The sequence below is a fragment of the Brachyistius frenatus genome, unplaced genomic scaffold, assembly GCF_029030835.1.
Source record: "Brachyistius frenatus isolate BFR_SWC_R1_liver_20210118 unplaced genomic scaffold, ASM2903083v1 Contig_14, whole genome shotgun sequence".
NCBI classification, from domain to species: Eukaryota; Metazoa; Chordata; class Actinopteri; family Embiotocidae; genus Brachyistius; species Brachyistius frenatus.
Window position 1 is genome coordinate 3,149,308 of NW_027210613.1, and position 22,838 is coordinate 3,172,145.

Sequence of the window (22,838 nt, forward strand, 5' to 3'; positions counted from 1 at the left end):
AATCCAATGCTAAATTTGTTTTTCAAATGAGTTACCATCAAAAATAGTTCTGCTGTATCTATGTCGCTGAAATTCCAGGGAGAGAAAACGTAAAGTCCAGAGTGAGGACAGAGAAAAAGTCAAATGCAGCACTAGAAGTAGGATGTTTTCTCTCTCTTTCTTTGTATCTCCTTCCTTCCCTCCCTTCCTCCCTCCCTCATGAGTGGGCTGACGTGAGGATATTGGGCAAACCTCCACTGTGCCTCTCCTGCTCCAAGGGGACGTCTGGAAACATGCAGCACTTCTACCGTATTACCCTTTGTAGAAGCACCCACTCAGTTTGTGTGGGCGGGTGCGTATTTTACAGGCATTAGGATGCATACAAGTTGTGCAGTATGCTTGGAACAAATATAGACTTGGTTATGAAATCCAACAGAAGTGAACAGTAAAAACGATTGGAAAAAAACCAAATCTGTGTCACATTCACTGGTTGGTTAGAAATTTAATCATGCACACATTTTAGATTTATTTCCTCTATAATAGGTTTTTTTTTTTTTTAAGGTTTTCTTATATATATATATATTCAACATTTGCCTCTGCTTTCAAGCATCTTCAGCTGACAATGTCCCTATGTGCAATTTGCTGTGTAGAGCGACTATGCAGCTTAGATGCACAAAGATCTCCCTGTTAAAGTGTGAGTGTGTGTTTGTGTGTGTGTTTGTGTGTGTGTGTGTGTGTGTGTGTCTCCCTGGGCTCTAAACACACTCTCTCCTGTTAGGACAGGCACACAGATGCACATTAACTCACCCGGAGTTCCTCTCTGCTTCCTATTAAGTCCTTTTATCAATAACACTGTCACTTTTGTAATCGTTTAATTTGGAGAGGCACAGAGAGTCAAGCTGCATGTTTGGTAAAAGGGGAAATTCCAGAAATCAAACTGAAAATGTTATTTGTAAAGCAGATAAAAGGGATAAAAACCTCTAACAGGGATGTGTAGGTCTGCATAGGTTTCAGCAGCGGGACTAAATTCAGAAAACACACATAGATAACAATGACTACATACTATAAATGTGAACAACTGTTATTTCACACAAAAACATCCTATAATCAGAGCAGAAAACCAGCTGCCAGGTCGACACTTTGCAAGCTGATTTCTCTATGTGAACCACTCTATTCTATTCTGACACTCTATTCTATTCCCAACAGTCAATTACTTCTTCTTGTGAGACATGGCAGGGAAAAGGGAAGATTTCCTAGACGACACCCTAATCCCCTAAACCGTCACCCTTCTGCAATTTTGGACAAAGTGGCCTCCATGGTTGGCCAGTAAACATAAGTGCCAGAAAAAATAGTGAAGACATTTTCTTTTTGGGTCATTCTTGTCTACCTCCTCCTCAGCAACAGCTTTTTTTTTTTTTTTTTGACCAGAACAACCCCTGCAGTGCGAGGTTCCTTTTCATCACTCCCTCTGGCCACACAAATACACAGATACACACTGGCTGTTTAGGTGCAACCAAGGCCCTGAGGAAAGGCTGACACTAACAAGAGCCTTAGATGAGAGACATTAAAGCTGGAGTTGAAAGTGTAAAATAAGTAGTCAGGAAATTCTTCCTCCTGTGTTGTTCCAGTAAATCATTCAGCTAATGCCAGAACTGTGAGCAGTCCAGGCATCCCGTAATCATAAAAATCCAAAATGCAGATCTTTCTCAAGCGGACCACAAAGGGTCAAAGGACCACAGAGGCTGCCAGCAAAATATTTGTATGCTATATCACCATAGAAACAAGCAGTACGGCGCTCACCCACGCTTCCATATTAAAAAGAGCAAAACACAAAGTTATTTCAAGAGGTGATGACAGCAGCTCATAACTCAAACCAGCTACATGTCACAACAGTCAGGTGTACAGAAACCTGTCATTGGTAGCCAGTTTTATTCTCTGTTTACTTGGTGCACTGTTCAGATTACAACTTTTAAGTATCTCACAAAAAAATATCTGAAAAAATACATTGCGTATAGTACAGGCAAATATACTGCAAACTATCCATTTACATATAAGAGAGAGATTCATCACCTGACATCAATGGTCAGAGCAGCAGACCAGTTCACCCAGCGGAGGAAACAGCCACCAGCAGATTCAACAACAATTCATGAGAATATAACTAGACAGCTGCAGGGTCTGACATGATCCACACCTACTGGATAAGAAACCGTCACCACAAACATAATACCCAGCATTCATCCACATGAGCCAGCTGCTAGTGTTTTTGTAAGAAGTCGAATAAAATATAAACTCTGGTAACTTTGCTGATTTAGATTAAAAAAAAAAGATCACAGTGTATAATCTATTTGAATTAGCTTCACTTTACCAGCTGCAACATTCAAATGATGTTCATAAATTAATGAATGAATAATGAAAATCTCAAAATATACTGTATATCATTTAGCCACGGGCCACTCACCACTGGATTTTGGCCCCATGTTGCTTTTAATGTGGTAAAAAAAAAAAAAAAAAAATCACAAGTTCATCTTGGATGGGATGAAAACACAGAAGTACAATGCACTACCATCATAAAGAGAAATATTTTATGTTGGATAAGAAGAACTAACAGGCTACAACCATTTATCGGTGTTCAGACTCTGGCATGCCAAATTGTTCACACGTGTTGTCATAAACAAACGTACATGGGAGTGTCTATGTATGCAGGAAGATTCCCACAATAATCTGGTGTTTCGTACACTTAAACACATGCACCAACAGTGTGGGGGAAAAACCATGGGAACCACATCATTACCTCCTCATAATAAGACCTTTTGGGGATCAAAGAAGATGCAGATTGTGACATCACATCCTCCATGACTGCACCCTCTCAAGGACTCCTAATAGTTCATGTTTGTTACAACGGAGGGGCATGCTGTTGCGTGTGAGTGAGGGTTTTTTCCAGTAATAAAATCTGTGAATGTTAACAGTGTGGGGAATTGGCAGGTTGAAATTATTTAAAGATAATTAAAAGAGAGCTGTCCTTTAAGCGGGTTTTCCACAGTTGCATAGCAACACCGAGAAATATGTGTTTGTGCTTCCCCAAGCAGCTGTTTAATGAGGCGTGAAGGTTCTGCAGGTCACCGGCACTACATTGGCAAACAAGAAACACATCCTATTAGCGTTCCGTCATATTTCAAGTGTCCATATGTGCATGGATGTGGCACAGCTGTTTAATGACAAGTGAAGGTTCTGCAGACCACCAAAGCAGCTTCAAAAACATGAAATACATCAAAGAAGAAAATTATGGAAGGAAATATGTTTCAGTGCACCTGCTGATGTGAGTATAAAAATCCAAGGATTTGTTCTCCTACCTTTGTGGTTGAAGAGCCCCTCCATCTCCATGGAGGACCTGGAGTGAGCGATACACAGCATGGAGCAGGGCACAATGCCCTCCTGTGCTGGAGAGCGGTCTGTGGTCCTGACCAGGCACCAGTCCGGCTTATCATGGAGTCGCTCCAGAACCTCCACAGTCTGGCCTCGGCGGACTGTCAGCTCCCCATTGCTGCCACCGTTACTGGCCATGAAGTCGTGGATCACCACTGTCAACTCACAGCCACCGGAGAGCTGGAATGGAAACAAAATAAATCTGTGAAGATATGTGTGTGTGTGTGTGTGTATATATATATAATAATAAAAAAAAAAAACATTTTTGGGGAGTATAGCCTCAACCCATTAGCACATGTACATCTCATGTGTGTTCATATTTAAAAACAGAACGCTGAACGAAACAAAACTAGACCAACATAAATTCGATTTCCTATGAGTTTTTAAAGGACCAATGTGTTGGGGATTCAGGGTATCTCGCAAAAATGAATTATAATAATTATAATCATGTTGTCACTGGTCCGACATCACCTGAAACTAAGAGCTGTTGTGTTTATATCAGGGTAGAATGAACCCATCAAAGCTGATGGTTCTCTTCCACAAAGCCCGCCATGTTTCACCGTCATGTTTCCGCAGTAGCCCAGAACAGATGAACCAAACACGGACTCCAGAGTGGCCCTTTCACGTTTTACATTACCAGAGGGCCACTGCAGGTTCTCCGACACACTTGGACAGGGAGGAGTGAGAGTAGTATTCAGTTGTTTGAAATTTGCAAACTCGCCACGAGATGCTGCTAAATCCTTCACACTGAAGGATGATTGGTAAGTCATTTGAGAACAACTGAACAAAACGTCACTGACGATCTGACTGATCCAATCTGAGTGTTTATGAAAAGAAAGGCAATATTAGATGGAGGCAGAATTAGTCATTTTCATCACTGATGATTCTAAAAGGTGTTTCTGTTCAACATTATTGGCTAAAAACGCAGCTGCTGATGCTTTGACCTCTTACAAAGCTTTCGCCAGAGGGTGCGCACATATTATTATTGTAGAAACACAAAAGCGTATACAATTTCTGACTGTGTGTGACATAACTGAAGTTAACCGGCTTTTTTGAAAAAAATAATTACAAATGAATACAACAAATGTGTAATGTATAGCCTGTCGTGTCTCCTGTGCACAGAAATATACTAAATTCAAGTTCATGTTTTCAAAACGTACATTTTTTTTAAATAATTATAGCAAGTTAGCAAATTGTAAAGTTATGTTTTTTATTAAAAGATTTCAGTTCAAGGTAAAATTTTCAAGTTTCTATCAAAAAATTCAGAGCTTGGAATCTATCATCTTGTGTTTACATTAAACATTAATTTAACAGCAGATGAAATAATGACACAACATGAGTCATACAATTAACATAACATGCAGACGAAAAACATTCACACATTTCAAGCCTTCCAAAGTTAACTACTGCTGCCACTGCTCAGGTGCTCCTTTAGTTACATTGTAGTAAAGCCAAAAGTGCTGCATAACACAATACGCTGCATTAAATCATCAAAGGAAAGCAAAACCCATTATTTGCAACATACCCTTTGGTAGTGTGGTAAAGCCAGAGAGCTGAGGAGCTGAGAAACAGGATGTGAGCTCCTCTCCATCAGCCTGTCCATTGTTTTCCACTCCCTCATTGCGAGAGAAGTTCCGAATAGACAGAAAACTCTACAGAGCAGTCTGATTTCCAAAAGCACTTAAGCTGTCCTAACTCACTGAGAAGATGCTCACGAGAGAAGTATAAGCTGTTTTGAAAATATTAATATCACTTCATTTTTTTTACTGAGTTTTTATCCTGGGAAAACAGTCCCAATTAATTAAAGTCCTGATTTAATAAAGCGTTTCAAAGCCTGGAGAAAAGTTGTTGCTGTCCACTAAAACAGTCAACAGCACTCCTCTGTGGGTCCTTCAATATTCAGGCTATTGAAGCTTAAATGATTCCTTCTTGTGTTTCTCTTCACTGGAAGGCAGCAATTAATCCATCCTTGTCTTTTAACATTTGTTTCCACAATTTAACTCACTAAAGTCCATTTCATCAAGAAAAATAAAAACACACTGGGAAATTAGAGGAAACAAACAAAACAAAAAAACAAACAACGGTTTCCCCGGATATTGAAGCAAAGTGCAAGATCGATAGCGGTGAGGACTTTAAACTGTGCTCTCCTGTCTGGCATACAGACGAGCATCCTCTGCGAAGAGAGCGTGGGAGGCTTGAAGCTGCTGACACACAAGTCAGTCACTAAAGCACCAACACACACAGGAACAGGAGCACAAGCACAAACACACCACTGTCACTGCCTCTTGAATGAACCGTCTCAGAGTCCTCACAGAGAGAGAGAGAGATACAGAGACGCTTTCAAAAAGTGAGAAAGAAATGCAAATTTGGATTTGCATGTGTTACTGTGTGTTTTGAATCTTTATGCATGTGAGCTGAGGGAACAGTGTCTAATTGATTGGTGTCTTTGATAGTTTTGACTCAAGCGGAGGGAGGCAGATGCACACAGACACTCCTAGCCTCTAAAACAGAATTTTCTGTTACGTGAAACACCCACAGAGTTCAGCTTTGTCTTAGTTTCACAGTTAAATAAGCAGCGACAGTGAACGCACTCCTTTTCTTATTTTGCTGCCGGCAGCACACCTCCATAAGGCTGAGCTGGGGAAGGTCCAAGTCAAGTGTGAAAATAATGACCTCATGTGAGTCCACTGCTCCAGTTTATAATTAGTATGACATAAAAGCATTGAAAGATATTTTTTATATATCTGCGTGTGCCTTGTGTGTGTGTGTGTGTGTGTGTGTGTTAGCTTTACAGTTGATCATACTGAGCGTAGGAGGACGAGCCTTCTGTGGTGCTATTACCAGATATAACCACAGCCGATCGTCTCTGCTCCCAGTGAGCTAAGACACACTCTCTCTCTCTCTCTCTCTCTCTCACACACACACACACACACACACACACACACACACACACACACACACACACACACACACACACACACACACACACACACACACACACACACACACACACACACACACACACACACACACACACTTTGTTTTTAAAGCCCTGTCAGATGGACTGCTTCTTCCTCCTGACACAATCACACACGTTCACCGGAAACAACTTCAGGACAGTTGCCTGCAGTTGGCAGCTTTTGACGATCATGTCACCACAAAATGACTGAATGAACTGAATAGTGTGAAATGTTTTTATTTTGTGTATCACAAAACTGCTCCCTTGTACATATTTGGAATGAAGGATGCTTTCAGACTGTGTGTGTGTGTGTGTGTGTGTGTGTGTGTGTGTGTGTGTGTGTGTGTGTGTGTGTGTGTGTGTGTGTGTGTGTGTGTGTGTGTGTGTGTGTGTGTGTGTGTGTGTGTGTGTGTGTGTGTGTGTGTGTGTTCCTACCTTATCACTGTCCAGGGTGTTCTGGGATGTACGTGAAGCGATAGAGATGGTATCTGGTTGGCTGCTGGCATCTCCCTGGCTGTCCAGCTCCTCTCCATTCCTGCAGGCAGAAATGATCATTAAAGTTATTCCATTATTACTATTACTAATAAACATCAGATTTCCTTTGTAGTGCCCAGCTGCAGTGTTTAATGGCCATTACCATAGAACTGATTGAAATGGTTTGAACACTCTCAGCTTTCGACTTACTGTCTGCCTTTGTGTTTAGTGGCGGTGGCTTTAGGGATGTGAATGGGCTCCTTCAGAGCTCCACGCAGGTGCACTGTTCGCTCCTGGATGACCTCCCGAATGTGTTTGATCCAGTCCTGCTTGTTCTCAATACTTGAAGCCTTGGACACAACACATAACTGGGTCAGATACATGCTAAAGTTCCAGTATGTACAGCTTTTATGTCAGCACTTCAGCAAAGCCTTTTTTATTCTCCTTTTTAAAACACAGATAGATGCAAACCATCAATGTTAATAGCAAAGAAAAATAGTCTACTGTACACAGTATGAGGTATAATCCAGCAATTATCACTCTGTCTGATCCCACCGGAGTGTTTGATCCCTGCAATCTTCCACTTGACTCATGTATATATTCAGACACAAAGTGCTATGACGACAACAGCGTGCCCTAAGCTTCAATCAGGACTCCACAAAGAGGCCTTGGATATTTATTGTGTATATTTACGTCACAGAACTAATGTGCAGATGCCGTGTTCAGCTCCTAACTACCCTCTTCTGAGTCTCCTCTTCCTCTTTCACTTAGCAACGAGCACCAAGGCTGTCGTGGTGCTGGGTTATATAAGACATATTTTAAGATTGTCATCAGAAATTATGTAATAAGATAGAAAGCTGTTCAGCGCACATGCTCAAGACAGCTCAGACATACACTCGGATTCTTTCTCTCAGTCAGCTGAAAAACCAACACATATCTATAGACACCATGCATAAAACATTGCTTCTGACTCACGCCGTGAGAACTACCAAGTTGCTTGTGAGTTTGGATTCTGACCCATCGACTGCGATGCTAATGTTTCTGTGTGATGAGTGAATAAGTAGCAGAAAGTAACACTCCACCCCCTTACATGGACTGAACTTTCTTGGCTGAACAAGGGGAACTATGTAGGATTTAGTGGAGGCGGACTACAGACACGGAGTGACTCTTGTTCATGTGTGAACACCTTGACCACTCCTACAGAAGAGAAATCATATGAGGCTCTTTTACACTTAACACTGTGCCCGAAATATTTGGCTTTGAGTTGGAACTCGATCATTTAGGTCAGATACTGTTGTAAAATATTAAAAAAAAAAAAAAAAAGGAACAGACTGTTGATACTAAATTGTTAATGCGATATAAACATTTGGAAATGTAAATAAGAATGTGGGGAAATATGTATTAATATTAACATGGTGATACCTTGAGAACAATCTTGTTGTCTGAGGTTGGCGTCCTGCCCACCCAGAGGGCAAACTTACAGGGATCTCCCTCCACATGTTCGGTCACTCCAAGCTCGGACGTCTGATGGGATTAAAAACATGTCAGCAAATTTTTATTAAACATGGACAAAAATGTGGATGTTTTTAACCCCCCCCAAAAAGCAACATGTGACTTGCAAAAGCCAAGAATCCAAAGATTTTAGTCTGATAAACATTTCTTACAAAGAGCTTGCTCTTGTAGAGGTATTTGCTGCGCCCGTTGGAGTCTTTTACTTCTTTGCTGAAAACCAGAGACATCTCGAAGAGGAAGAGGTGTCGGTCACGGCCCTTCCGAATCAGAGTCTTGGGATCCCATACCTGGAAGGACTCCTGCAGTATCAACTCTCCCTGGGAGTCAATGTTCCCGTCAAACCCTGAGGCAGGAAACAAGCAATTTGGTGGCGTTTACATGGTTGTGTGGTACATACAAATGTTTTCGTGGGTGGCAAAAGGAGGCAAGTTGAATGAAGTTATTTGTGACTCACAGCTGAGTAATTTGTGCTCAATATTTTTTTTTTTAAATGACTGACAGAATTCCATTCAAAAAACACAAAGTGAAGGTTTAACCACTGGCAACATTAGGAAAAAGACCATTGAGCAGGTGTAAATAAAAAAAATATGTGTTCAATATGTGTGTGTGTGTGTGTGTGTGTGTGTGTGTGTGTGTGTGTGTGTGTGTGTGTGTGTGTGTGTGTGTGTGTGTGTGTGTGTGTGTGTGTGTGTGTGTGTGCGTGTGTACCTACCATCCAGCATAGAGAGGTGCATGGCATCGTTGGCTCTCTTGGGGACACTGAGCATCACTTCAAGACCATCCTTGATCTCACCTTTTCCCTCCTCACAGCACGTCAACAACTCCTACAATCGAAGCAAACGCACATAAACACCGTGACATTAACACATTAATAATTATGCTCTGTGCATAATTCTGTCTGCCAAAATGAATAATGTTAGAGCAGGTAGTCTTCCTTTGAAATTCATTTAAATGCATGCTGTACCTTGAGAAGCAGCTGGTATTTTGTGATTCTCTGGACTGGTTTGATTAGGTAAGAGGAGATGGAGTTAGCAAGACGGTGCCTTTGTTGGATTTCCTGTATATCAAAAAAGGGAAAGAGATACTCGTCTTACACAGGCTGAGATCTTCATGATTCTCACTCATGGATGACACAGACAAACCGTGAGACATAAACAAATATATATTTGGAAGAGAGTGAATCTCATTATAGGAACATTCTCTGTCTCTATTTACACTAAACTAATGAAAATGAGAAAAATGTTGAAAAAAGCACTCATCTAAACATTAATATCATAATCTATTATTCATTAAGTATATACTTACATCAAAATAGGGTCCAGCATGTTCTAGGATGAGCTGAGTTGAGTCTGGCTTGTTTTTACAGTAGTTTACATACATCTGGAACTTATCAGCCTGTTTCAGGAGAAACAACATCAGTACTTTACTCAAAAGATCAATCAAGAGTCTTCGAAAACCTTAGAAAAATAAAATGTCTAATATTCTGTATGTCTACTGTACTGTATATGTTTTGGTATTTAAACACAGTTAGGACCAAATCTCTTAAAAAAAAGTGTCGATGAAAACACATACATCAAAACTATTAGGGAACACATTTGAATTTGTAATTGCTGAGGTTTAAAAGTAAAAGAAAAACAAATACAAACTGAAATATGAATATAAATGATGCTCCTTTCTTTGTATTGTATGTTGATATGTTGAACTGTTGTCTCTGGCATGTGGCCGAATTACTTTTTCTGTGAGTTTTTAAAACTGTGTGTAAGTTGTCTGAATCTGAATATTAAAGTCACAACATGTACAGTGTCTCTCTCACCCAGGTCACAAAACAATGGCCGACGTCCTCTGGAAGCTGCTCGTACTTCTCCAGCTCCTTCAGGAAGATACTGCAACAGAGACAGAAAGATGGGAGAGGACCATGTTTTATACATTTACTGCTCCTTAGAAATCATTCCTACAACAAATGTATGACTTAAAACTAATGATTGATATTGATGTTAGAGAATACAAAAATTCTCAGATCACTGCGCCACTGACCTGTGATGAAACTCATAGAGGTCCTGCATATTCCCAAAGATGATGTGTTCCTTGTTGACAATACCAGGAGGGATCTCCTCCACGCCGCTGGTCATTTCCCACAGGTAGGTCTGCACACAAACACACATACAAACACACCAGAGCAAAATCAATTAAATATAAAAATCTCTCTGAAGTACCTGAATAACAAATCCCAAGATAAAATGTGACAAACTGGAGAAGTGATATTTAACCATGTTAAAGAAAAATGTTGACGCAGACTTTTAAACATTTTTAAAGTGAGGGATTTTCTGTGTGTGTTGTCTACAATACTTACATCCATACACTCTCGTAGGTCTCTGACATACGCCTTCTCTGTTTGAATTAGCTCAGCCATTATAAACCTGAAAGGACACATTAAGAGAGGAGACAGTGATTAACATGAATGGTTGACGTCTACAGGCAACAAAAGGAGTCATCAGAAAAAAACCTGAAGACTGGTATCTACTCATTAAAACAAAATAGTATTTAAAATGTTTTACTTGCTTTACTGTTTCTACATTTTTTTGAAGCTACTGTGGTAAGTGTTACACATCAAATACAGCATGGCGGGATGACCAGGCATTTGCAAAACATGGCAAACAACAAATGTAATCACAAACCCATTAGGCTAACAGAAAGTGGTCTTAACATCGGTTATTCCAGGTTTAATGTACTTAATATATACACATTCTTGTTGTGCCTAATAATAATAGATTAAGCTGAAAGTAGGATGTGTGTGTGACTTAAACATTTTGACATGCAGTCACAAAACAACCTAAACAACTATTCCACTGCAGCATGTCTCCAATCATAGAGGTCAGACACATATTGCAACGATTCTGCAGGTGGATGCATTATAACTCCCTTGTGTCTCACTAATGGGTTGTGAACACATGTACTATAATTCACAGGCTGCTTATTGGCTCCCTCCTGGAACAATTTCCATCATAAACCAATAAACCATTTAAAACTACTTACCACAGATTGTCTACACAACACCAGGAACACTGAAAATGTTGTGATAAATGCTCATAAAGTAAATTACAACTCTATGCTGTCATGCAACATAAACCCCATCACCGTTTCTCTACATGTCTGCTTGGATTTGAAGATTTCAGTGCTCACTGTGATGTCCTCCTGTTCTGTGGGTAATTTGACATTAAACTCCACATTATCACGAACCCTAACAATATGAAATGAAAGCTTGACTGCAGCTATAAAATGTTAATGAAACTAAAAAGTAATATGTCTTTGCTATATGTTTGCTGAAAATAACTGCATCAATCATCGACGCCTATGCGCAGGAGGCCTGTGATTCTGAACAGATGCTGGTTAGGAGATGATGGTGTGCCGGAAATAACAGCTTTTGCTCTTACTCTTTCCTTCGCGCTGATTTCCTTTTCTCCTCGTTGAGTTCATGGGCAGCATCCCTCAACTTGACCTCTGACCCTGGAGCACTGGCCGGGATGATGTCCAGTTGCAGCTCCTTACTCTGAAAAACACAGGAGGACAGCGGCTATTGTGTGGTGCATAACAGGCAGTGTGGTTATTCAGTAGTGAACACACTGTGATTTGTCTCAGCAGAGGGGGGATGGAGTTTGGATGGATGCAGTGACAGAAGGTGAGATTTGGCGATCTGACCACCTGGTAGCTGCAGTTGAACCAATAAAGTTGATGTAAATCCAGAAGTAGGTGCCTTTTTATTATCTAATACAGAACATGTAATGTCTGTATGTCTGTTTATCAGGGTCTCTCTGGTGTAATCACACAGCATAAACCCAAAGACTTCACATACAACAGATAGATGCAGTTTGTCAGTCCAAAATCATGTGAAAGAACAGATTTCATGAACTGATATCATTAAGGACTCACAGCCTTGTTGGAGTCAGATGAAATGCCAAGCGCCGTTTCCAGGCAGGTTCGGTATTTGTCCATGCGGAGAGAGAAGTCCCTGTAGCGCTTGTCCACTGAGGACACCCATTTCTTTATCTCCAGGGCATGGGCGTGGCCCTTGTCACAAAACCCATCGGCCAGCTGGATCAACAGCTTTACCCGCTCTTTGGTTTGCTGTCAATAGAGAGACATTCAGGGAGGGGACAGAGAGAGGAGAGAGATGGCAGCGCCGGCGGAGGTAAGGTAGATGAGAGAGAGAGAGAGAGAGAGAGAGAGAGAGAGAGAGAGGGGGGGGGTGTTAGGAATCAGTGTGTTGCTTGATGGACATAATAGCTTGTTCACTCACCACAATAACAGTGACACAGCAAAGAGGAAACAGGACAATGCACTGCCCTGGGAATGGGCCTCACGGCGGAGAGCAGTACCATGCAAACACACACAGACAACACACCAAGCAGAGCAACAGGCAGTAATATACGCACATAGCCTCAATCCATCCTCCTTTGTTATTGATAAATAAACAAACACATACATACCTTTGCTGTGATCTGGAAGTCTTCGTGCTCTTTCAGTAGCTCCTGTGTGTGGTGAATGCTCGACCCGGTGGACGTGTGTGTGGACAGGTAAAACTCCCCAGTGTCGTGGATCCACTCCAGAGCCTGAGGGAACAACCAATCGCAAGTGAGTACACAGACACTGCAGGGATTTGAGTTACACAATGTGACACAGTCTCTATTAACTATCCAAATCTGAACACCTGGTCTAAGCCAGTATACTTATAACTCTTTGAACTGCAATTAAATTATGGCCATGAGATGAGCATATATAATTAACCTACAAATTTCAACTGATTGGGGTTTATGTGACATTTTCTACCCCATAGTTTCCCTCCTACCTTTATAATTTCTTACACTCGCATTTATTGAAACTCAGGGTCAGAACAGTTAACATCCATATAAATTAGAAACTATGGTGTGACAGAGGAATGATATTCGTATAACACATACGTACCATGCAGATGCCATCGATTGTAAAAATGTAACTAGTTCACACGTCTCCAGAATGTAATTTCAAAATGTCCTACTTAGTTTCTTTTTTTGAAATTTGTTTGTGTACTTTAAAACTGGGCCTGCGGGTGATACCTCCCTGACCAGCAGTGGCAGAACTGGTCCAGTCACACTGTGAGACCATAAAGCATTTGGGCCGTGGGGATAAAACCTGGATAGCCCTAGAATAGCCATGTCCTAGAAACATGCATGATGTCATCTGATTCTATTGGCTAAAATAAATGCTGCGTGTGTGTGCTGTGCTATCCAAACACCTCAAGAGGGAGCCAAGAGTCTGGTACATAAAGATAAGAGTTAAGAGCTCAAGTGTCACAGTTTCTAACTCACTGCCAGCCGTTAAAGTCATGTTTAAATTAAATATGTCCAGAAGTCAGGTCAATCTGTAGACCATGAAGATGTCCTGGATTCTACTGTAAACAATACTCTCCAAACTCTTCTTAAAGATCTTTCAGCCTTTGAACAGTAACTGATCAGAACCTTGTTTGACTGAGAAATACTGAGTGTTTTTGAGACTCGATTTATCCTCCTTGCTCAAATCTCTTATTCTTCAATATACATAGTTTTCCAATTAAAATCCCAGAGGTCGACATGCCTGGGGGGGGTGAAATGAATGGCTGGAGACATATTTTTGGAAATGCTTTGTAGTAAACGTAGTCTTTAAATTTACTGGGCCACATAATGATAGCCGTCTGATAGCCAAGACGGTCATTTTTTGCAAATGTCTGCCTGCTGACATCACTTCCAGTATATTTGAAATGTATCATTACCAAGAAACGCAGACTGGATATGTTTTCAAAGAGACGAAACAAGATGAAAGCTGCAGCTGTATGCTAACCAAGCAAAGAAAACATCCTGATGTACTTTTCTACTTTCTCTGTCTGTAGTGAATCAAAACACCACAATGTGCTGATGCACTGAGCCTGATGATCCGACTGTGCTTATCCTGGTGCACGCATAAAATGTACAGACACACACACACACACACACACACACACACACACACACACACACACACACACACACACACACACACACACACACACACACACACAAGCACACACAAGCACACACACCTGTTTGGCACTGCGTTCAAACACAACATATTGCTGGCACTGGTCCAGCCGCCGCTTCCTCATGGTCCAGAAGTGGAGCACTCTGTTCTCTCGCTGCAACAACTCATTCAAGATATCTGATGAAACAACACAAGCACATGTTCATTCAAGATGTTTATTATCGCATATCAGCTTCATTCATTTATTAGTTTGTGAATAAATAGTATGAATAGAAAAAAAGTTCAAGGAGCCTTTGTGGAGATAAGATGCAGAAATGATGAATGTTATTACCGAGTTGTCTACTTACTCTTAACCTGAGTCTCCGGGGCTTTGACGTGGGACAACATGCCGGGCATGTTGACACTGTTTCTATGCAGGTACTTCAGGAAAACATCAGCGTTACGTCTGGCTAATGTACAGGCCTGTCGGAGTGCAGAAAGAAAACACTTGTCATGTACAATTTGTATCCCTCTAACTAATACAATAATGACAAATATGTAATGTATTTTCTTATTTTAAATAATCCACCTTGAGGAAGGCCTCTTTCTGCTCCAGATGTTTGCTGATCATGGGAGTGACGTGGTCCGACTCACTGTTCGGTCCCAGTTTATCAGCACCACCACACCAGTCTTCTTCTCTCTTATATTCCTGCTCCAGGCTTTCTAACACACTGCACACCTGAGACACAGATAACACAGCACATACTTTCATGCAACCTGTGCAAACCTGGGCTTCTGCAAAACCCTCAGAGCAATTTTATAATCAGAGCCTGATTCTGCAGGTGCCGGCTTTCTGGGACTAATGATGCTGAAAAGGGAAAGTCTAATTTCTATAATCCATTTTTTTAAATCATTTTCACTCAAACTAAACTTAAGGATCACACGTGACACACTTCGACACCAACTGGTGGCACCAACTCTCTCTCTCTCTCTCACACACACACACACACACACACACACACACACACACACACACACACACACACACACACACACACACACACACACACACACACACACACACACACACACACACACACACACACACACACACACACGGAGTCAAAAGTACCTGCTCAGACGTCTTGTAAAAGGCCACAGAAGCATTAACCAGCTTAAGCCTGTCCTCCATCTTCAGCATCAGCTGCTGCCAGTGGTCTGCCACCTTCAAGTCAAACAAAACGAATCAGTTTGGCACCTACAGCTTTAAGAGAGCTACTGCACAGCCCACATTGATTTGATTTGTTTTCCCTCAGAGACGAGTCAAATTGCAAGTGAACAATACCTTTTCTGCACAATCTCTGATCATATCCATGTCATAGTGGTTGGCCTGGAGCAGGGCCTCTGCCTTCTGCTGCACCTGCAGCGCACTCTGATGGGTTTTCTGCATGAAGAATAAGGGTGAGACAAAAAAACATGAATTTTAAGAAGGATATGAATCTCTATATCACAATGATTGCTTTGAAAATGCGACCTTGGCTTCTTGTTGACCCCCACAGGGTAGTTTGGGAGAGATTTGAGGACTACTCTCATGTAAGCCATAATCACGCACACAGCTTTCCTCAGAGTGTGAATCTTTGTGTGTATGTGAGCTGTGTAGAAGTAGGTCAGGTACCGGCCTGCATTAAAATGAGCCACTCTCGATAAGAGTTCAAAGAAAATGCACTCTGCATAATCAGTAGTAAAGAGAAGAAGGAAATAAAGGAGAAAGGTAAGCAGGGAGAGCAGAAAGAGGGAGGCAGAGATATTATTTATTCATAATTCTATTTCATGTGTGACTGATGAATGTGAAGGAGAGGAGGTGCAGACACATGTGAACCTGAAAGGAGTTTTAGAAAGGCAAAAGGTTGAAGGATGAAGGGCAACGAAGCAAACCAGAAGCAGGAAGGTAAACCTGATAAAAGGGGAGAAGAGAAGAAGTGATGGGGATATGTATGAGGAAAAAGAAAGTATGAAGAGTGTGAATACTGCTTCGGGATTCCTTTATTAGAGAAAGGAAAGGTGTGAAAAAAATAGTACAAATCTGTTCTTATTTTCCTTTTACCTCTATTGCATGTTGAAATTGTTCATGTTCCTTTTGCAGCTGTTCGGCTTCTTGTAATGAGCTCGCTGTGATCAGACCGGCGTTTAGCATAGACTCTCCATTACGGATCCAACCCAGCACCTACAGAACACACAGGGAGAATTTTTTCTTTCATTATAATTATTATTCAAGAAACGAAAGCCTCTTGAAAGACATACAGAAAAAAAGGGACACGCCATTTTCTAAAAGGTGTCAGATGTTCCCAAATGTCTTACTCTTCTCTCATTTCAGCTGCCGAACATCTTCATTCGTCGCTTTACTTATATTTACTTTATTGCTTCTATCTCACACAAGCTCTTTGCTTTGCAGCTTCACTGCTCCCATTTCAATCTCTTGTCTCTTATCAAAAGCTCACCCTGCACACATTCCTCATCCTCCCGAGTCTTTGCCTTTTCTCTCTCCTCTGTACGTAATCTCCTCATCTACCACACACACACACACACACACACACACACACACACACACACACACACACACACACACACACACACACACACACACACACACACACACACACACACACACACACACACACACACACACACACACACACACACACAGCCAGATGCACTCAAAATCCCTTTAGCTCAGTTCTGCTGGCCTAGTTCTCGCCAGAGGGTAGCCTCTCAGAGACACCCCCCCCCACCTCTCTGACTCAGCAAGCACACCTGCTGTGTGGGTGACGGGCAGAGCTGCAACTGAAGCCTGCCTATAAAAGAGATGATGCAACGCAGCGCTGACTGCTGTTTTTCAGCAGCTTCAATGGGGCCAACCTTTCCATTACAGTTGAAATGTCTTGAAGTGGGACAGGTATGCATGTTAGTTATTTATTTAATACCAGAGGGGCTGTGTGGAAATGTGACGTAACTAATGCGTGAATGACTACAAAACTGGATGAACAAACAGCAGCAATAATGCGTTAAATATAGGGTATGACTCCTTCTTCCAGAATTACATTTATATTATATCCCAATATTTGACCATACAGGCCAGGCCACAAAAAGCAAACACACATAAACAATAGCACATTTAGCACAGTGGTAATCTCCGAACAGGATTGAAAGGCTGCAATATTCATAAATAAATCAGTAGCATAAATACACAGGCTACAATTGCCAGATTATGGCTGTGTGAAGCTTGAGTCTAACAGGATTCAGTTACTTTTACATGAGCCCCAGTGTGAGCCCCATTTAATACAGAATCCATTATTATATTTCAAACTGAATGTGTTATAGCCACAGAGCCTATCATCAATAAACAAGAAAGAGTACAGACACTTATGGTCTGGACTGTATCGCTGTCTCTCTTTATACTTTGTCAGAACATCCAGGTACGTATCAATGTGTAAAGAGAGACTTTGGGGCAAGAGACAGAATGAGCACAGTGAGAAAAACACAGAGAGAAAGAAAGACAGAAGGAGCAGAGGGATTGTTGACACGCGGTGAGTCATCCACCCATGGTCATGTCCAGACAGAACACAGTGTAGCCTTTTAGCACACACTCTGCTGAAACATCATGGTATGCTGTAGCAACAAGCTTTCCACTTGTCTGTCTGACCTCAGAGGGAATGGAAATATTACAGATAGCTCTGAATGTGTTTATTTCTAAAATGCAACACATCCATATGTAAGCACATGTATGACGTCTATTTCTACTTGTATACAACTCATAATGTGCTTTAAGTCTCCAAATGTTGGCAAACACTCACAGACTGTGTGAGGATAATGCAGTGATTACTCCTTCGTACCGCCGATCTTGTTTTTAAACTGCTTTTTTAAACTCCGCCTACCCCATTGAATCACTGCTGTCCTACTATGTCATTGTTGTTCCCTGTTACACTCTCTTGTCCTTTCCTTCTTCATGTATGTACCTGTTTGACTTCGGCCTGTAGATGCCTTAACTGGACGCACTGCTCCAAGTGTCTCCTGTGCTGCTCTGCTGCCAGGTCCAACTCCTGCTGCTTCTCGTGGAGAAACTCCAGAAGGTCCTGAACCCGCGTGGCCATGTCCACATCTCTGTCGCATAGCAGCTCCACACCTGCAGAAAGTGGACATTTCATTATGTTACCAGGAAAATCGATCGCTCTTCTTTTCTTCCAAAATAGCCACTCAATAATTTATAGTCTCTGATAAGGATTGATGAGTATGAATAAAGAGATATTGAGTGATTCTGCACACATCTCTGCCTTAAGATAAATCTCGACATCGAAATAGAGGGAGAAGTCTAAAGTATTAATGAGTGTACTATTTATTACATTTACCTGCATGTACAGAGTAAAAGCAGCCATAACTTGATGGCTACAGATTTTACATTTTGAAAATGATTCATGGTTGACATAAATAAGTACAATTTTTAATAACCTAAAGCTGTGTGGGCAGTACAACTGATGTCACGGACTAAATTTGTACATTTCCTGCAATGACCTTTAAGCATAAACTGTACTCACATTAATCCTGCAGTACTTTCCATAGCAGCACTGTGTAACAAGCTGCATGACCAGCCATGCTACATAACTTCTGTCCCGAGGGAAGATACAGAGGTCGCTCTTGCACATACAGTATCATTACTTTGACCATGTAGCCTCTTACATCTGGCCAACCATCTTATTTCTCTGCACCTGTGTCCTCACCGACTCCAACTAGCACACGTGTTGCTGCTATTTGCAAATGAAGTTGAAAGGGAATGCGTAGTTCCAACAGATCCATCCTACCATATGTGAGTATATATATGAATGTATGCAAGTGATGCATTTATTCTGAATAAATACGTGCAGCAAAGGTCTAGCTGGCTGGGGCTGAGTTGCTGAAGACATTTTAGCGCATGTCCTAAACACGCTAACCACTCGGACACTGCGTTGGCCTCTTTAGATAAGCACTTTAGGTTTGAATGTATTTCTATTCTCCCACTCACCGGACGCCTGGACCTCTGTGACATACTGCAACAACTCTTGTCCCTGGTGGATGACGTCAAAGGTGAGGTTGTTCATCGTTAGCGCTTTGTCTGCATGGTGCTGTAGTCTCTGTTCGGCCAGTGTCAGATCCTCCGTATCAAAGTCGTTCATCTGCTGGGACAGTTCCTCGTTCCATGACTCCAGGTCTGAGATGATCTGAGAGGTGGAAAGGGGTAGAGGCAGAGAGAGTAAGACATAGGCGAAGGGTTAACTCGCAGAAAAAATGGCAGGGAAAAAAACCCTACTTTTTTGGGCAAATTTAAGGAAAGTGAGCAGAGGAATGATGTTCAGCAAAGGTTTGGCTGGCTGGGAATAGAACAGGGGCCTCATTTATACACATGTAGAGTGCATCCTAACCACTCAGCTCACCCCAAAATCATAACTAGAAATAGGACCGAGAGACTACAAACATGATTACAAAAACACATTTAAACTAAAATGCCCGCATTTGTTTTGCACTTTTATCCAAAGTGCCTTACATCTAGCCTCTCCTTTACCTATTCTCACACACCCTCACACTGATAGCAGCGAGCTGCTGTGCAAGGTGCTGGTCTGACAACCGGGAGCAATTTGCTCCTGAGCCACAGCTGCTACTTTTTCCTATGAAAAATGACCTTGCATGCATTTATTACTTCATTTAACAGTGAAAGGGAAAAGTAGTTTCTGCCTGAACCTCAACCCAGGACTCCGAGGTTTTATGGTACAAATATTTCATACCTGACAGAAAACCACATGCCTGTCATCTAATTATCCATACAACATTTTGATTATGACTGGCAGAGCAGATGTACCGAGATGTCAGCGCTTGTCTCCGACTGCCCACACACACTGAATCATGATACCAGGAGCACCTTGATCCTGGCACCATTCAGCCCTGTCTGCTTTAAAAAAAAAAAAATGAACAAGGAGGTTTAGTCTAGACTTTGTTTTAGAGTTTGTCCTCCACTTGCTCAGGGTTAAATGTAGTTTCAGTAAACTATACATTGTCTGTATTTATTGTGAGTGAAGAGAAAATCATGCCTTTAGGCAGATTGTTATTTGAAACAGTTTTTAATTACCATTTCCCCCTTTGAGTATCTTTTATTATAATTATCCTGAACCTATTATTTAGGGCTGTGCATTAGATTTAAATTTACAGTACTCTAGCTGCAACATAATTCATGTAGAGAAAATCAACTTTCAACATTCATACTCTCAGCTACTTTAGTTATATAAGTTCAGCTGTTCAGCAACCTCCCAAACACATGGGAAGAATGTGTCAATTTGAATTTACTACAGAGTAACTTGAGTTACCGTGCCCTGACAAGTGGTAAGTAATGAAAATATGTCACGCAGTAGCTCCTTACAGTGGTAAAATTCAATCTGTGTGCATAAATGAAAATGAGATGCTTTTGGCAGCTGTCCTCTTCAATTCATAAACTGCTATCTCGTGTGTTTGAAAGTTTCCAGCAAAGAGGGAAATTAAGCCATAGAACATGAAAGTCTTGTGAGTTTCAGTGTGATACACAAATTCAAAAATATGTCGAAAGGAAGAGAGGAAACGTTGGGTTTTGCATGTTTTTAATCATATCCTAAAACAGGACAGCGATGAAAGTAAGAAGCTTGCTAAATTGTGATCTTTTAAGCCAAAGCCATGTATGATTTCCACTATCTCTTCTTGTTCTTCTCCTGGCTAAAACTGATCCTGTCAAAGTATTGTATAAAAACAGAGTGCAAGATATATATATATGATTTACGATGTAGCTACACTGTACAGTCATAAAAACTGCAAAAGGATGGTGGTGCATTTTAGCTTTAACAATTTACTGTAGCCAAAATACTATTTAATCACACCATTTGTGATATGCAACATTTAGTGAACACCAGACAATAGCTGGCTAAGAGTATAGCTATCAGTGTTTATTTTCAGATTTACCTTCAAACACCGACAGTCTCTAAGCTGCAGTAAGTTACACGATGAACTATTTTTTTGTAGGATTTTGTCATTGGTGCTACCACTGAAACAATTCCAGTGTGGGCATTGACTGTAGGGTGTGGTTGACAACAAGGGCTTCAAACTTTGTTTCACAGTTATAGAAATGAAGACACAAAATGTCAAATTCCAGTAGCTAGTCGTTTGTATTCAATCAAACGATGTGATACATCAGTCTGTGTGGTTTCATGATATGGTTTGCCAAATATTGGCTTGCATCGCTGCAAACTGAAGCTAGTTAACTGAGCTCATGTCTGAATGGCTACAGTACAAAAACCAGTGAGATGAAAATGCATATAGGTAGATACACTGATGGTACTGTGTTCAGCAACTGTGATCTAAATAAATATTTTTTTTTTCCATCAATACAAGTTGCAATATGTGGTTTAAGTTAAATGGCAAACAACCACGTCCATGGTTGACAACACATTTTGTCTATAATGTATATTTCAGTATTCAGCTTCCGGTTTTTCCTCTCCCCTTTCACCTTAAGAATGATGATGATTAGACCACAAAGAAAGAAACTCTTGAACAAGGCAAATCTGTTAAAGTTGTTTTACCTGTTATTCAAAACCATAAAGACATCACAATACATGGAAGTCTATTTCATAACTGGAAGGCCATTATATTTATACAAAAGTAAGCTTAAACCTTTTTTGCACCAAAGAATGTTATTCTTTCTCCACATCAAAACGTGTGCTTGCCTTATGACACGGTGCTGCAGGAATTTACATGCAGAGAAATATTCTCTGTATACAGTCAGAACTTTTTAATAATCTTATCAAGCCATTTCATAGCAAAGTAATATACAGAACATTTTTTTTTCTAACCAATACGATGAGTTTACAAACCTGGAAACAAGGTGTAACAAACTTACCAAGCACTCATTTGCACTGTGCTTCCCTCTCCTCTTACAGTTGAGTAAAATGCCCTCGGTGTGCAGAAAGACCATTTCCTTCATCTACCAGGACAACTAACTAAAGGAGGAGGATAAGTCTCCCATTTGATGATTTTTTTTTTATTCTTCGTTGGCATGCAGAGATACAGAGCTTATCGTCAGACAAGAAAGTACTGAGAGATGATTGGATGTCTCACCTCAACTCGTGCCTTCACCTCACAAACACACACACCCCCAGTAAAACTAGGAGGGAGTGTTGTGGTGCATGTGCATGTGTGTATGTAGGGACAGGGCGTGGAGGGAAACAAATGCCTCCTCCACCCATCTTCATGCTCGAGCAATGTGTCATTAATCCTGTGTCTGTGTCTGTGTAGGCGTACTCCAGTGTTCAACGTGGGTGATTAGGAGGTTCACCACAATTCCCTGACCTGACACGCAGAGCTAACGTGAGACATATCTGTTTCTTTGGATGTAAAAATACAGACACAACAGATTTGAAACCAACTACAGACCATCTATTAG

The 22,838-nt window shown here is 41.1% G+C and overlaps 1 protein-coding gene across 1 annotated transcript in view; it reads right to left on the reverse strand.

The window, feature by feature from the left end:
• Positions 1 to 22,838, reverse strand: part of triob (trio Rho guanine nucleotide exchange factor b) — a 106,958-nt gene that overhangs the window by 22,171 nt on the left and 61,949 nt on the right. The window contains 22 exon segments of the mRNA XM_069693183.1: positions 3,330 to 3,582; positions 6,797 to 6,896; positions 7,046 to 7,185; positions 8,258 to 8,359; positions 8,500 to 8,690; positions 9,060 to 9,171; positions 9,312 to 9,404; positions 9,653 to 9,742; positions 10,161 to 10,230; positions 10,382 to 10,491; positions 10,698 to 10,764; positions 11,779 to 11,894; positions 12,275 to 12,469; positions 12,832 to 12,954; positions 14,436 to 14,551; positions 14,722 to 14,836; positions 14,943 to 15,092; positions 15,486 to 15,578; positions 15,699 to 15,797; positions 16,458 to 16,577; positions 18,367 to 18,533; positions 19,407 to 19,602. Coding sequence (XP_069549284.1) covers positions 3,330 to 3,582; positions 6,797 to 6,896; positions 7,046 to 7,185; positions 8,258 to 8,359; positions 8,500 to 8,690; positions 9,060 to 9,171; positions 9,312 to 9,404; positions 9,653 to 9,742; positions 10,161 to 10,230; positions 10,382 to 10,491; positions 10,698 to 10,764; positions 11,779 to 11,894; positions 12,275 to 12,469; positions 12,832 to 12,954; positions 14,436 to 14,551; positions 14,722 to 14,836; positions 14,943 to 15,092; positions 15,486 to 15,578; positions 15,699 to 15,797; positions 16,458 to 16,577; positions 18,367 to 18,533; positions 19,407 to 19,602 — 2,818 coding nt within the window.